Source organism: Neovison vison, chromosome 1 (assembly GCF_020171115.1).
Source record: "Neovison vison isolate M4711 chromosome 1, ASM_NN_V1, whole genome shotgun sequence".
Lineage (NCBI taxonomy): Eukaryota > Metazoa > Chordata > Mammalia > Carnivora > Mustelidae > Neogale > Neogale vison.
The window spans coordinates 303811798-303828732 of record NC_058091.1 but is presented as its reverse complement, the minus strand read 5'-3'; the positions used below and the strand labels follow the sequence as shown (position 1 = coordinate 303828732).

At 48.1% G+C, this 16935-nt stretch overlaps 1 protein-coding gene across 1 annotated transcript in view; it reads right to left on the bottom strand.

The window, feature by feature from the left end:
• The window catches only part of RETREG1 (reticulophagy regulator 1), a 126908-nt gene extending 112511 nt beyond the window's left edge, over positions 1-14397 (bottom strand). The window contains exon 1 of the mRNA XM_044233646.1: positions 14066-14397. Within this exon, the coding sequence (XP_044089581.1) occupies positions 14066-14382 (317 nt within the window). The 5' untranslated portion in view covers positions 14383-14397. The remainder of the gene's footprint in view (positions 1-14065) is intronic.
• Positions 14398-16935: the final 2538 nt, after the last annotated feature.

Sequence of the window (16935 nt, the reverse complement as noted above, 5' to 3'; positions counted from 1 at the left end):
GTGGGCAACAGTGTGGATGTTGTATGGGGCCAGGAGACCCAGGAGACAAGGAGAGGAGACTGGAACAGCGGGGGGCGGGGGGGGGTGCTCCAGCAGGACGGCTCCAAGGGAGAGGTAAAAAGGACAGAGACTGACAGGTCAGCCTAACATGTCTGCCCTTGACCGAAGGGAGTTTTCTAGAAATGTTGGAGAGTTAAAAAGATCAAATAGAAAAAAAATGCTAAGAGTGACAGCAAAATAAAGCTAGACCAGGAAGGAACTGCAAATGGGGCATTTTCCTTACCTCCTGTATGAACAATGCTTACAAGTCAGTGACTGGACCCCAACCGATGACATCAGTAGAGTGGATGGAGGAGGGAACGGTGGATATGTGGGCCGGGGTGGGAGGGAAAAAATAGTATTTCAGATAGCTAAGTCAAGAAATGGCATAAAAAAAAAAAAAAAAAAACTTGTAACTAAGTCTGGTGACAGACGGTCATTAGACACACTGTGGTGATTATTTTGAGATATATACCAATATAAAATCTTCATGTTGATTATCTGAAACTAATTATTTGACATTATATGCCAATTATCCCTCAAAAAAATGTCAAGAAATTGTTTATAATTGTCCAAAAATAAGAAAAAAAAAAGGAATGGCATTGTAAGGATATTACTTAGAAAAGCCTAAAAACAGACCTAAAAAGCAGAAAAATAACAACAGTTGCTTTGAGAACCAAGACTGGGGCCTGGGGAGAGGCAGGGAGAGAGACACTGTTTTTATTAAAAGTCTGGTGGAATCAATTGACCTGACAGAGAGCACAAGCCCGTGTACACAAAGAAACACAGTGACTGCATTTCACGTGCACGATTCGCATTATCATTCTACATATTCTAACTGTAGGGTTTTTTCTTCGACCCAGGTCGTAGTCAACAAAGTTCTCCTAAGTTTCTAAGAATCAGAACCCACACAGGGAGAAATAAAATAGCTTCAAATGGCGCAAGGCACGGGGTAAGATAGAGGCAGGTGGACCACTGAAATTAACAGGAAGCCCCGGGGCGGGGGGACTCCAGGGGCCAGCTTCGAGCCCCAGAAGGCGTGGCCCTGGGGCCGTGAACAGCTGCAGAGCATGATGGCTTTGCACATGGGCCACAGGAGAAGCAGGGTGATCTGGGCTCTCCTGACCTCCTCTTGGGTCCCTTCCATAAAGGCACTGCCGCCGGGGTCAGCCCAACCCCAGCCGGGATACAGAAGAGTGCCCCTTAAAGATGTCATTTCCCAAACACTAAGCAAGATGTCCCATCCCAGAGTACACAGGAGTGCAGCCTCCGAGAACAGGCAGGAGTCCACTGGACCACTGACCTATGGAGAAAGAGCTACCCCTGAGTCTGGAGGGCCCGCCCAAAGGGCACCTGAAAGAGGACCGTGCTGGACCATTTGACATCTCGGACCAGTGCACACGCAGTCTGGCTCATTCATGCCTCAAATGGCAACACCAAGGCGGCAGAGTGGAGCTGGGGCGAGGGCGGTGGTTGGGGCTGAAATTTTACTGGGAAAAATAAATTCACTTCTTTCCCTAGAGCAGACATACCCAGCTATGTGGGAGGCAGCTGATACTTTCATTGGAGAATTAACTTTGTCCTAGAAAACAGACGCAATAAGCTGTATAAAATCATGTCTCATTTTATACAGTAATCCTCCCTTGCAGAAGAGTCTTATTGAGAGAAGAACATACCAGAAGCCTGATTGGAATGGCGGCTCTGCCACATGCTTTCTTTCACCTTGGGACAAGTCACTTAAAGGCCCGGAGCATCGGTATCCCTCTTGCAACAGGGGACTCGGGTCCCATGCTGGGTCAGAGGAGGATTCAGTAAGAGAGTAAGTACATCCAGTGCCCAGCAGCGTCCGGTAAATGGTCGTTAAAATTGATGACCTCTGCAGGCACCATGATGTGAAATCATGCAAGGCTACAACATCGGGCACCCAGCTCTGTCTGGTGAAACCTGCCTTGTTACACAGTAGCCAGATCAGTTTATCTAGAAACCCAGTGAACCTGGGAGGCCACAGCAAGAGTGAGCTTTCTGCTTAACCTTTCATCAGGAAGCTTCAGTCAGCTGGTTGGCCCCTGGTGGCTCCTGCTCTTTCCCTGGTTTTAAGATTCCTTCCATCTAGAGCAGGCAAGTGGCCACACCCATGGGCCCACGGTGCTCCACTCAGGCACTGTCCCTTTCATTCCCAGACAGACAGATTTCTTTCCCAAATGCACGGAAATCTGCAGAGAACAAAAAGCACGCTGGAGAATGTTCTAGAAGGATCTTTGACAATAGCGAAGCATTGTATGCTTCTAAAAAGCATGTCTGTCATGATATACGGACACCATGGACACATCGGAGCTTATTCTTTAAGCAAATGGGAACTGCCCCTCAAAATACTGACTGTTAAACTAGTAGAGACTAAAGTGCACCTTGGGAAAAAAATGGTCTATGAGGGCAAAGATGAAAATACAGGAACCCGATAAACATGGATTCGCTAAAGAAAGAGCTAAACATAAATAATGCCAAGAAAACAACATATTTGAGAGTTTTCCCCCCAGTTATCTGCGACTTCCTGCTCTCCTTCTCCGAGAAGGCTGTAGCCAGGCTCACTGGCCATCAGTGCCCTAAATAGATCTTCTCCGCCTTCCACCGCCACACAGGGCTCCCGGCCACCTCCAGGACAGGCCCACCTGCCCCCGCCTTGTCCTCACGCTTCTGAGGAAGAGGAGTCCTTCTCAGCGCAGCCTCCTGCGTCCTCCCCCAGAATCCCTGCGTCACTTCTCCTGTCCCATGTCCTCAACCTCTCCCCGCCACCGCCTCCAGCCCCCCCAGCCCCAGTGTCCTCTGGAGGACCCACCCGGAGGTCTCACAGCACCTGGACAACGGCATAGAGGGGACGGGGTAGGACTCTACAGGAAGGCAAATAGGAACAGCTTTAACGCGCACCTTCTCACATTCAAGTAGGTTATCTCAATGGGCTACAGAGTATGAATTTTGGAAACTGCTCGAATTCTCTGGGCCAGGTCGGGAGCCAGCCAAATCGTGAAGTGGCCAGGAGGACGGAAGTGAGAAGCCGTCCCTTCTGCTGCGCCTTGACGGCCAGGCCCCAGCAGACGCTGCTCCCACCAGGGCCAGGAAGGAGCCCTTGCACCGGGAAGCTGGCTGACGCCCTGGGGAGTTGGCGGACCTGGCTTCTTCCGGGCGCCTCCCTCTGGGGCCCACCGTGCTCCAGCGTTGCTGTGAACCCGTTCTTTGGGGGCACCCATCTTGGTGACGAGTTTCCTCAACACCGTCCTCCAGGTCCTCCTGTTGCTAGCCAGTCAGTGCTCCCCCAGGATTTCCCGCCTGCCCACACCGGCACCCCCACTTACCCAACCCCGTACTGCAGCCATCTGTCCCCTGAGCGCCGGCCCACGGAGCTGGGCCCGGAGGGATGTACTCGGTCAGCTTCACCGCGCGGCCCACAGGCACGTCCAATTCAACGCCCCAAGACTGGACAGGTCGCCCTTCTTCCCCGTGGCCTCAACCTGTTGCATCTCAGGGACTCTCGTGCGGGTTCGTGGCAGCCCCTCCTTGTAGACCCTCCAGCTCTTTCTTCCCACCCCCCACGTCACTCGGTACTCGCGGTTTTTCCTCCAGATTTTTCCCTCCCCCTGAAGCCATGGCCTCTGCCCCACGTCTACTGCCTCTGTTCACCGCCCCGTGCTCCTGTGAGGCTCCTAACTGGTCTCCGGTCCCAGGCTCTCGCTCTCCTCCTTCATCCAGGGGGGGCCGAGGAAAGGCAAAAAGCAGAATACGGCCCAGCTGCTGTGTGGACTTCGGGCTAACCCCATGGCGTCTCCCCCTTGCTCACCCGGCCTGCAGCCGCACACTCCTCGCCATGCTGTTCACACCCAGGCCCACCGCACGCAGGGCCTCTGCACAGGCCGTCTCCTCTGGCACGTTCCACCACAGAGGGAGCGGACGGGACCGCTCCCCAACTCGTCCTTCGGGTGTCCGTTCCAGGTCACTCCCTGAGGCGCCGGCAACGACCACGTCAGCAAAGTAGCGCCTCCTTGTCCCTCCCTGTCCCCTGTCCCTGCTTGTTTCCTCCAGAGCCTCCAGCTGCTTCTAGCCTTTTCTGTATTTATTTGTCGTCTTTCTCGGGCCATTTCCGCCACTGGCATGCGAGCTCCGTGAAAAGAGAGAGCCTACCTACACGTTCCGTGTCCACCGTTATATCTCCAGCGCCTAAACGGCGTCAGTAGAGTAGACCCTCTGTAAATATTTGTTGATTTTTTGAATGGAGGTTTCAGAAGAAAGGGTCTAACATGATGCTATCTATATTAGGGGGATAGGTAGAAATTGCTTGCTTGATGTTGTCCCAATTCCTTGGCATGGCCCGAGAGTAAGCCCTTCATAAACCGGCCCCAGCATCTCTCTTTCCAACCTCACTTCTGGGTATTCCCCGGAGCACATAAACCAGCTCTTCCCTCCCCTCTTTTCTGGTCTCATCCTCTCCCCTCCTCCTTTTCTGTCGGTTTCTTCGTCTGTCTGCAGAAGTGAGCATGCGCCAGTGCTATTGTTCAAGCTTCCAGGAATTAACTGAGCATCTAGTACACAACCACGACTCAACCTGTATTAGCTCTCTTTGACTTTTCACATGCCGATCCTCCTGTCTCCTGCCCCGTCCCCATAGTCCCCTGTGGGTTATCTAAGGAAATTCTGTTGCTTCTTCTGGGCCCATGTGTGATCATTTGGTGTGCACAGCATAACCTTGCATTAGAATTATTTGCTTACTAATCCCTTTCTCTCCCCAGGAGTCAGACTGTGTCTTAGTCATCATTGTACTCCCAGCAGCTAGTAATAATGATACACCTCATTTATTTGTACTCATTTGAATCTGTCCAGCAATTTAGAAACAGTCATGCACAACAGGATTAAAGGGGGAAAAAAGGAGTAGAAAAAAGAAGCTGAGGTAAAGTTATTATCCAAATAGCATAATCATAAAATTGTGCAAAATCACTAAGGAAGAGCTTTGGAGTTATGAGAGAGGAAAAGCTGATGGTTTCAAGAAGGAGTATTCTTCTAGTAAAAACAGCCTTGTCTTTGAGGTCCTCAACTAGAAGTTCCTGGTGCTAAGATACTGAGGTCTCAAAGACCGCCTTCCATGGGAACTCATGAAAGAGCCATTGTGTCTAAGAACAGGCACATGAGACCACCGCTCGAGAAATGTCTGCTAAATGCTGAGTACAAAAAAGTTCATGACTCTTTCCAATGAACTAAAGCCTTTCTGTCTGGCAAGACTTTTCTGAACTACCCCCACCCTATTCAGGCTGAGGGAGTATCCTCGGTCCGGCTCAGTTCACCAAACCTCTGGAATATCTTACAATGTTTCAGATCCAAGAATAATAACTTATATTCCACGTTTCCCAGAACGTACCCTCAGTGTGAGGCAGGTCTCCCCATGCTGGCAACAGCCGGTGCTTACCCCCCATTTATTTCTGGCTTTGTCCCTCTTCGTTAATCTTTACTTTTACAATTATATCTTCTCTTTAAGGTCTATATGATCAATAATCCACACAGAGCTTTCATTAACCACTCCAGCTCTCCTGATCTCCAGTATTCCAAAACTGTAAGGCTCTGGGGGCTGTGGCATACAATTCAGAATCGTGGTGTAGTGTTTCAATCAATTCACTGGACCAACCATGCCTCCTAAACCAGAGTGTAAGTCCTCAGAGACAAACACAGACTGGGACTTCTGGTATACCCAGTAAGCCGGCACCACGTGGGTCTGGAGCAGACGTTCAACCACGTCTGATTGCTGAGCTGGAGCAGAGATAAGTGAGGAATATGGACTAGACCGGCTATCAAGTTAAAGAAAGAAAAAAAAAATCCCTCCTAACGCAGAAACAGCATTCTTCCAACAGATCATTAAGTATAATACTGTAATGCTGCAACATATAAGCCCTAATCATTGGCTCCTGTAATCTATCTTCTCTTTAGATGACATAGTAAAATGAAAAAACCAAAACAACACTAAATTTGTGGGGAGAGGGCATGGCTTCATGACCCAGCCCTGTGACTATGGTCTAGGACTGTGCTTCTCAATATGACAGCTGCTAGTCACATGTGGTTATTTAAATTTAACCATAAATAAAATTTAAAATATAGTCTCTGAGTCAGACTAACCACATTTCATGTGCTTAATAGTCACAGAGGTTACCATGCAGTACAAATGTAGAGTATTTCCATCACTGCAAATATTCTGGTGAAGGGTACATGTCAAAGTCACCCTTTGATAATTCAATTAAACTCCCACAAGCCTCAGTTTCCTCTTGTGTAAAAAGGGAACAATACCTGGCTTACCGAGTTGCTGTAAGATTTATATACAGTACTATGAATGTCCTTAGTAATTTTAGTATAGTTTGACAAATTATAATTTTATACACACACAAAGATATATCTATAGATAGATATATATATATAAATATATATATATGGGCCCAGGCCTATATATATACACACACACATATACACATATAGAGAGCTTTAAATATCTATAAAATAAGAGTCTAACAACTGTCAATAAACGCGGCTATCAAAGAGAGTGATTATCAAATCTCAGGTTATGTGAATGTTGTCCAGGAGGAGGGGGAGAGGGGGAAGAAAACACCGGTCAGATCATCTCAGGAATGCTGCATTCAGGAAGAATACAGATTAAATGAAGCATGTCTGGAAGAGTCTGGAAAACAGTGAGGGAAGAAGCCCAGGAGTTCTCAGCTGGGAGAAAAGGACTCAGCAGGAGAAGAAGAGAATGCATCTTGAAACAAAGGGTTGTCCGGGAAGGGGGGTGTGGATCTTGGGCAGCTGCAGAAATAATCAAGAGGTAGGCTTAACCCACTGTAAAGAAAATATTTACTATTTAGTTGTCACCAATGGAAATGCTGCCTTATGGAGAAGAGGGCTTGTGATCCCAGAAAGTGGGATCAAACACAGTGGTTCTCAAATTTGTGGGTCCAGTCACCCAGGGAGCTGGAGAAAATTCAGATGCTTTGGTCCCACCTCCAAGGTTCCTGGTTCAGTAGGTGTGGAGTGGAGCCCACGATCTTTGTCTCTAACAAGTGCCCAGGGCGTATGCTTGACCATACTGGTCAGAGACCACTCTTTGAGGACCACTACTTCAATGTTTGTCTCTAACCAGTGCCCAGGGCGTACCCTGGACCATATTGGTCAGGGACCATTCTTTGAGGGCCACTACTCCAGTGCAAGCTGGAAGAACCCCTCAGTGACCATACACCGGGGGCTCTTGAAACCAAATGGGCATTGGACTTTGCAACCTTCCAAACCGAGTGCTGCAAGGACTCATGGTAGGTCCTGGGCAGGGCAGACCGCACAGATGCCGGCTATACCCTTGCGTCGTCACCCCAAGCAAACCACTTTCTTGCGGTTTTCCTGTTGACATAAATGGCGGGTAATGCGGTCAAGCAACGCCGCCTGGCCTGAAGGAAACAGCCCGTGCAAAGACTGCTCTGTAGGCTGCGGTCTCCAGCTGTGGGTTCAACACTGGATCACACTGGGGTGGCTTTCCAGGCCACAGGGGCAGTCAGACCCAAGGGGTGAATGCCCCGTAAGGCATTCACTCTCAGTACCCCGACCAGCGTGGGGACCAAGACGACCGGCATTTGGCCCCGTCGCTCGCCTTATCGGAGGCAACGGCCACGTGGCCAGACGAAACACAGCTCAGAGCTTGCCCCTAGTCTCACCACAGACATTTCACACAGAGATCTGCGCCTCAGGTTCTTAGTAGTTTTATTCGTGATAGCCAACCCTGAAAAGAAGCCAAATGAACATCACCTAACAAATGGATAAATTGCGGCATGTCCCTTAAATGGCACACTAGGCAGCAATGAAAAGGAACAGATACTCTCACGGATATGAGGAATTTGAGAAACAAGGCAGAGGATCGTAGGGGAAGGGAGGGAAAAATGAAACAAGATGAAACCAGAGAGGGAGACAAACCGTAAGAGAAGCTCAATCTCGGGAAACAAACAGAGGGTTGCTGGGGGGGTGAGGGCTGGGAGGGCTGGGAGGGCTGGGTGCTGGACGCTGGGGAGGGTGTGTGCTGTGGGGAGTGCTGTGAAGTGTGTAAGACTGATGAATCACAGACTTGTACTCCCGAAACAAATAAATACATTAGATGTTAATTTTTTTTTTTTTAAAGATTTTATTTATTTATTTGACAGAGAGAGATCACAAGTAGGCAGAGAGGCAGGCAGAGAGAGAGGGAAGCAGGCTCCCTGCTGAGCAGAGAGCCTGATGCGGGGCTCGATCCCAGGACTCCGAGATCATGACCTGAGCCGAAGGCAGGGGCTTAACCCACTGAGCCACCCAGGCGCCCCAGATGTTAATTTTTTAAAAAGAACAAATAATGGATATACAAGTCAGGGAAGACTCTCAAAACTTCATGCTGGGGGCGCCTGGGTGGCTCAGTGGGTTAAGCCACTGCCTTCGGCTCAGGTCATGATCTCAGAGTCCTGAGATCGAGCCCCGCATCAGGCTCTCTGCTCAGTGGGGAGCCTGTTTCCCCCTCTCTCTCTGCCTGCCTCTCTGCCTACGTGTGATCTCTCTGTCAAATAAATTTTAAAAATCTTAAAAAATAAAAAAATTCATGCTGAGTGAACAAAGCCAGACACCAAAGACAGTAGATGCTGTAATTTACATGAAACTTTAGGGAAGACGAATCTATAGAGATGTCGGGCAGACAATCCCCAGGGGTGGGGACTGACAGGGAAGGGACTTGAAGAAATCTTTAGGAGTGATGGGAATGTTTTAGATCTTGACTGTTGTATGGTTACATGAGCCTGTGTATCTGGCAGTACACATGAGGTGTGTGCATTTTGTGGACCGTATATGCCAAGTTAATCCCTTAAAAACAAAAATAGTGTTTTCTGCTTCATTGGGTCCATCCTATTTTATGTTGTGCTTAAAAGTGGTGTCCCTGATTGCCTCTGAGAGGAAACAGGGTAGCCAGGGACAGGCGTGGGAAAGAGTTCTTCAAGCTGTTTACCCTTTTGTACTTTTAAACTTTTGAACTGTGAGGCAGTATTAGCAATTTCTTAAAATAAGCAAAATTTAAAAATAAGAAAAAGAATTTTGAAAACATGTTCTTTGTTGGTAAGATGAGAAAGACACAGTCCTAAGACTGTTGGGTCCTTGCTCCATCTATTTCAGGTTGTAGAAGCCCTGCTTCTTGAGACAGGCACTACCTATGGTCTGTGTTTTATCAAACTCCTTGGACCTGGGAGTCAATGCCATTTTTCTAAGTATTATTTAGTATTCCAGCATTTTTCATGAAATATATCATAGATAAGAACACACACACACACACACACACACAGAGTTTTAAAATAATCAGGACTTGAATGTCATGTAACTACCACCAGAGCCAAAAAATAGAACACTGCCTACACCCCAGAACTGTCTATGTGCCTCTCTGTGGTCATACTTTCTCACTCCTCCCAGAGATAAATACTTCCTTGACTTTAGGGATAAGAAGGTCTTTCTAGGGGCACCTAGGTGGCTCAGTTGGTTAAGGGTTCAACTCTTGATTTCAGCTCAGGTCATGATCTCAAGGTCTTGGGACTGAGGTCCATGTGGGGCTATATACTGAACATGCAGCTTGCTTAGGATTCTCTCTCTCCTTCTCCCTCTACCCCTCCCCCCGCCTATTTTGTCCTCTCTTAAAAAAAAAAAAAAAAGAAAAAAAAAGAAAAAAGAAGAGAGAAAGAAAAGACTGTGTCTCTAAACTCCTATGTGTATAGCCCTGATCAATACTGTTTAGTTTAATGCATGCGAAAACTTTTTAAAAACTGGATAATTCAGGCGCCTGGGTGGCTCAGTGGGTTAAAGCCGCTGCCTTCGGCTCAGGTCATGATCTCGGGGTCCTGGGATCCAGTCCCGCATCGGGCTCTCTGCTCAGCAGGGAGCCTGCTTCCTCCTCTCTCTCTGCCGGCTTCTGCCTACTTGTGATCTCTCTCTGTCAAATAAATAAATAAAATCTTTAAAGAAAAAAAAACTGGATAATTCTACACATACTGTGTGCTTCTTTAGTCCAAAGTTATGTTTGTAAAATTCATCTACATTTGTAAAATTCGTTGTTGCCTATAGCTGTTTATTTTCACTGTGATATCGTATTTTTTAAAAGATTTTATTTATTTGATAGAGGGAGAGACAGCACGAGCCAGGGGATGGGCAGAGGGAGAGAGAGAGAGAGAAGCAGGCTCCCCACTTAGCAGACAGCCACATGAGCGGCTCAATCCCAGGACCCTGAAATTGTGACCTGAGCCAAAGGCAGACACGCGACCGACTGAGCCACCCAGGTGCCCTCACTGTGATATAGTATTGTAAGGTAGGGATGCATGTATTATAATTTACTTATCCGTTAAAAGATTCATGGACACTGACATTTTTTTGTTCCCATTGCCTATTAAAAGAACAAACCCAAACACACGGTCTGACATTCAAGATGACCACAATGCCCCCAAAGATGTGTCTAAAATACCTAACCAGTATCACCTCCTCACTTTTCTCTACCAACCATCACCTAATTGCACCTGTTCAGTATATCAGTCAAAATATAAGAGCAATGTCTTAGGGCTGGAATGCCGTTGACTTTATATGAAATCTACCCAAACCATTCCTGTCCCTCCGGGTCTTATTCAGTCACAGTTATCTCAGGAACACCCCATAATCTCCTCCAGCCACTATGCTGTCACTCCCCCAAAACTCCATCATCGAATGATGCTTTCTCTGTTTCTTCCACCACACCTGCTTCATGCAGCCTTGTGTTACCCATTTGTAATGGCCGTGTCTCAGATTTGGGGCTTCTAGTACGTGGCCCTAAAATCTTGCGGATAAAGGACAGCTGAAAAATGTTAGAACTTTTGAATCCCAACTCAAAATCTTGAAAGCTACTCCAAGGATCAGGTACTAAATCATTCAAAAAAGGTTTAGAAAATTAATTTTCACAAAAATGCAATAATGTCAATTAAAGAAAAAAAATCATTTTTGCCTAAGACAAAATTTGGGTTTCTCATATTTCTAACACTGATCTTTTTTTCTCATAAAAAATACAGTTTTAGAGTCCCTAGGACATGGACTGCTAGAGTGTCACATAATTTAAGATCACTTGATAAGAAGCACACTATTTAAAGAAAATGATGACCCTGAATATCATTTTAACCCCAAAAGCAAGAGAAGGAGATAGAACACCAAAATTTTAATGAAATTAATAAATGGATCAGAAATTACAACTAATAAGTATTTCAGAATTTTAAAACTGGGCCTCATCTTTCTGTCAAAGAAAATACATGCATGGAATATAGATAACTGCAAAGAGGAGAAGAAATAAAACAGACAAGCAGAAAGCTATAACTGGACTGAATGCCTGACCATTGTTTGCCTCTCCATCAGACCAAAAAAAAGAAAAAAAAAAAAAGGATGGGGGTGCCCTCCTGGCTCAGTCAGTAGAGCGTGTGACTCTTGATCTCAGGATCATGAGTTCAAGCCCTACCTTGGGAACAGAGCTTACTTAAAATAAAAAGAAAACAGTTTTATAAAATGGATGGAAGACATCACTCCAAAATAATACCAAATATGCCTTTCAATTACTTTATGCAAAAATCATTCTTTTTAATTGATGCTATTTAATATGTATCATAGAAAAACGATTTGTAATTTACATAATAGAAATTAGACTAACATTGTTAATATAGAGTTCCTACAAATAAACAGGAAAAAAGCCCACTGGCACAACTAAAAATATGGACAAAGTTATTTATAAACAGATAATGCAAAGAAAAGATAATTACAATGGTTCTTGAACATAAGAAAAAAATGCCCAAACCTAGAGAAATGCAAATTAAAACCAAATAGGGATGCCTTTTTTCACCTACCTGACATGCAAGATCAGAAAGTTTGGTAAAACACGGTTGGCAAGGGTATAGAGAAACAGGCAGTCACACACATTGCCGGCTCTGGCTGGAGTATAAACTTATAGAACTCCACGGAAATTCTATAATGATATTCATCAAAACTACATGTGTACAGGAATACATGGGTGGCTTAGTCGGTTAAGCATCCAACTCTTGATTTCAGCTCAGGTCATGATACCAGGGTCTTGGGATTGAGCTCTGGATGAAAGCTCCCTGCTCAGTGGGAAGTCTGCTTGGGGATTCTTTCTCTCCCTCTTCCTCTGCCCCTCCCCCTGCTCACATGAGCGCCATCTCTCTCTCAAATAAATAAATCTTTAAAAAAAAATACACATTCTTTTGGAGCCAATAATTCCACTTCTGGGAACCTATACTATAGACATGCTTGCATACATGCAAAATAATGCATGTCCAAGGCCATCAGCTAAAACACTGAAATAGCAGAAGTTTGGAAACCATCTTAATCCATCAGTAGGGAAAAGGTTAAATAATTTGTGACATCTTTATGATAGAATTCTATGCAGGTGAAAAATAAGTGATTGCCAAAACATACAAAAAGAGGAATAGCTCAAATAGTATCCCACAGTTTGTACAGAATATTCCCTATTTTAAAAAATATGTACAGTTTGGAATGATACAGAGGAAACTGGTAAAATTGGTTGCCTTTGGGAGAAAACTGGGTGGCCAGAGACAGGCATGGAGGTGGATCTCTGAAATGTGTATCATTTTTTTTTTAAACCTTTAAATGTTTGAACTCTGAGGCTATTAACTGTTTGTTAAGTAAATAAATACAATTTAAAATTAAGAGAATCTTAAAAACATGTCCCTCATCAGTAAAATGAGGGAAACACAGTCCTAAGATTATTGGACTGTGGCTTGATCTAGCACAATGCATTATATCCTCCTTATTTGAGGGCTCATGTAACTTCAGAACAGGATAAAGAAATTTGGAACAAACACGAGAAACAAGTACAGCTGAAATACCCAAAATAAATTCACATTCAGTGACCCTGGTAAGATACAGCTCACTCTAAGAGAAATCACGACAAGCACAGATCAGCAGAAGAATTTTCAAGAAGCTTCTTTAGTCCAAAGTTATGGTCCAGGTAGCCTAGAAAATGACATTCTGTGTATGTTCTATGAACTTTCTTAATTCCTAACTTTAAGGTTAATATGTCTATGTCCTGTAAAAAGGTATCTCCTGCCTGTCCCCTACTTATTCTGCACTGTGCTGATCACGCTTATTACCAGGACACAGTTGCAAACAAAGAAGGCTTTTCTCCACCCTCCAACAGAAGACAGGGCACACGACCTTCCCTTCGGTGAAGGAGCCAGACACCTTCCCTGCCCTTACTGGTGAAGGGCGTTTTTTTGGAGAGACAAACCTGTTGATCAGGGGCTTCTCGGAGAACATTCCTGTAGATTCTATTTTGTACTTCACTTGAAAGTGTGACTGTTTACAACACCGTGCACATACCTGGGGGAGGGGAGGCGGGGCAGCGGGGCCATGTACACTATCCACCTGTTTGCCTCTTGTTTTCTCATCAGGGAGTAAAGACTATAAACCCAGCCCTCCAGGGAATGGAAAAACAAATCATTCAGTGCCCATCTCAGGTGGCTGATGAAGGCGGTGCAGTCTTGAGCATGTACCCAAGCTGGTCCAGATGCCTGCTCGGGGTGCAGGAGCGAACGCAAGTACAAGCACGTTTGCACTGGCATGATTTGGGCCAGCAGGACAAGACCTGTGAGTTTTCGAAAGCAAAAGCCGAAGTTTCCAACCACGCTGGGCACACCTGTATGTACAGGTGCATGCGGGTCAGCCGACCACCTCCCACGCCACGCTGGAGACGCACACGCAGGATGACAACTGTTTACTAGGAAGTGCTTCTGGAGGAAAGTTGAAGTGTGCGTCTACCTGTTCGAGAAAGGTGGCCCAGAAAGTGGGGCAGGGCAGACACTTCCTCTGCGGGGTTCAGGATGTACCCCCACAGCCGGCCCGGAGCGCGCCCTCCGCCCGCTCCTGAGCGCCCCAAGGTCACCCGCCCTCCTGGGCGTCCCCACCCACCCCGAGCTCTCACCAGAACAGCAGGTTGGCCACGACGAAGCCGAGCAGGCTGCGCAGCGGCCTCTTCCAGCTCAGGAGCTCGTCCGCGCGGCAGCCCAGCCACAGCACGGGCTCCCCCAGCAGCCAGGTCACGGCGGCGGCCACCCCGCCGGCGGCCTCCTCCTCCACCTGCGGCCCCGCGCCGGTCGCCACCGCCCCTTCCTCCTGCGCTTCCTCGCCCTGCTGCTCGGGGGGAGTCCGGGGCGGCGGCCGCGGCCGCAGCGGCTGCTCCGCGACCGCCGGAGCCGGGCATCCCTCGGCGGCGTGCTCGGGAGGCGCCGGGCTCGCCATCTTCAGCCGCGCTTGCGGGCGGAGACGGGCACGCGCGCGGCGCGCCTGGGTGTCGGCGCCGAGAGGGCGGCGGGTCCTCGCGCGGGGCGCGCACCGCGGGGCGCTGGCGGCTGGGTGCCTTGTGACGTCAGCCCCGGCGGCGGCGGCGGCGGCGGGGGCGCCTCCCGGGGGAAGTGGGTGCGGCCAAGTTCGCGCAGGGGCGGGGCGCCGGGCGCCTAGGGGCTGGGCGGCGTCCCGGGGAGCGCGCGCCCCCTCGATGGCCTCGCCCGGGCCCGGGCCGGGTCAACCGCGCATCTTCACTTTCCGCGGCCGGGGGCCCCGCTCGCGCGTCCGCCAGTAGCGGACGCCCCTCCCGCTGGCAGCGGATTTCGGGGGCCGCCTGGGCCACCGCAGCAGAGGTCTTCCGTCCTCTGCGAGTAACGTGATGCTCTAAACGCTGGACTGAGAAACGAAGGGAAAAAACGCTTGGGTCAATTAAGGAGCGTCAGGCCGCTGCGATGGGGAGGGCGCTTCCCCTCGCCGACCTGCGGGCAGAGGCGGCCGCTCCCCCGTGCGCGCTGGGCTGCGGGAGGTGCAGGTGAGCGCGAGCCGAGGAGCCCGATCCCCGCGGAGACCCGACGCGCTGCGCGTGGCGAGGAAGCGTTGGCAAGCCTTGACCATGGTTACTTCTGAGTCACTCTGGTTTCCGAGTCCCAACAGCCATCAGGACGTGGGTAAGGCGACCGTGTGGAGGTGGCAGGGAATCCTGAGCCCGCCCACACCGGGCCTCCCTGGCCCTCGTTTTTCTGGATGAGCATGAGGGGAAGGGAAGAAGGTTGCTGTGCTCACTTTTCACTATTTGCATTTAAAAAAAAAATGTTCTAGCCTTTAATCCTGTTCTTAACTTTTCTCTAGAACAAAATGCCCCTGCCCCCACCCCGAGCATTCTACCTGCAATGAATTCCGGCTCCTGCGAGCCTCTTGGATTTCGTACTGGCAACCGGCCTGCTTTCGTCTTTCACGACCTGGATGGGGCTCATTCCCAGAGCAATTAAAGCCTGTTGTTTCAAGGGAGCCTCTGGGGAATGCGCTGTAATGCTCACCTGGGTGGTCATTATGGGTTTATGCCTCTGTGTACACACATTTGAAAATTCATTGATGTGGGCATTGCAGACGTGTGCACTTGGCCGTATGGACTATATTCCTAGAGTTCACTGGAAGGTTTCCTGCACACCTACTACGCGCCCAAATGCTTTGCTAAGCCCAGTGGATACGGCTTCCACCCACTGGAAGCTCACAGTCCAAGGAGGGGCTGATTACAACGTGATCACCGCTGTCATGGAAATAATTGGTCTGTGCCAAGAGTCTTAACTTAAATCACCCAAATTAGGGAAAGAGTGGAAGCGTCAGGTTTCAGAAGGCGTTTGGTAATGATGGCATCTGGCCTGAATTTTGAGGAGGGAAGTAAAGTGGTGGTTTGGAGGAGCCGCCAATAATTTCTGTTGGGAGAGCAAGGAGAGGGGTGTGGAGTTACACACGGGCATGCGCAGTTCCTTGTGGGTGTTTGCCGCAGACCTCCAAGGCCCTGAATGATCCACTAGCGGTAGTAAGTTCGGGGTTTGCGGGGCGGGGGGTCGATGGGTCCTGGACGCAGGGCTGGGTCTCTAGCGTGTGCCATGTTCACCTGAGGAGAATCTGACCACCGCATAGAAAGTGGCCAGGGAGGCAACGGAAAAGCACGTGGAAACAATACACGTTTGTTTTGTTTCTGTAAAATAAAGACTCTTTTCCCAGGTGTTGGTTCCCTCCCATGGCCCTACTGCAGAAGCTTCTGAAAGATATAAGGGGCTTTACTGTGTCATCTGGACTTGGTTTAGGTTTGGATACAGCCCCTAGCGGTGCGAAAGTCTACCATTTTTACTAGGTTGTGCAGCTGGACTGGAGAATGCAGGGCAGAGGAGGCGAGGAACCAGGTCATTCCCATTGTCCACACCAGCGTGAATGTGCTTCTAGTAACATGTTTGCAAGATTCTTCATGTTCCTTCCTCTCCCCCTGAATTATAATTATTATTGTCAGTGTCTGTGGAAGTAGGAAAGTGTATAGACAAGAAGAACCATAAAAGCTAAACTTCAGTTCCCAAATACGGTTTGCAACACGTTTTATCTCTACTTAAGAGAGATTATCTCTTGTCTTTTATCCCTACCCATAGCTATGTGAGTCCACTCACCTTTCTCCTCCAACAGTAGCTAGTAAGCTTGTAATAGGAGAGAAAAATGGTAAATAATTAAATCTCACTCCAGAAGGCCACATAGACAACATTGAGCTAAGCTTTAGAATGAGATGGAAGTGCCCAGTAGTGTTTTTATTTTCCTTAAAACCTTTTCTATTAGAAGCCTACAGTAGGTCCGTGACTCCCACATGAGAGAGCCCTGTACACACGTTCGATTATTAGTCCCGCACGTTGATGTTTTAGTGCTGATAATTTTGTCGAAGCCATTTTATCTTCTCATTCTCACCATATCCTCTATCCCTTATTTCTAATTTTCTTGCATTTCCTTACTACTGAGCCAAGA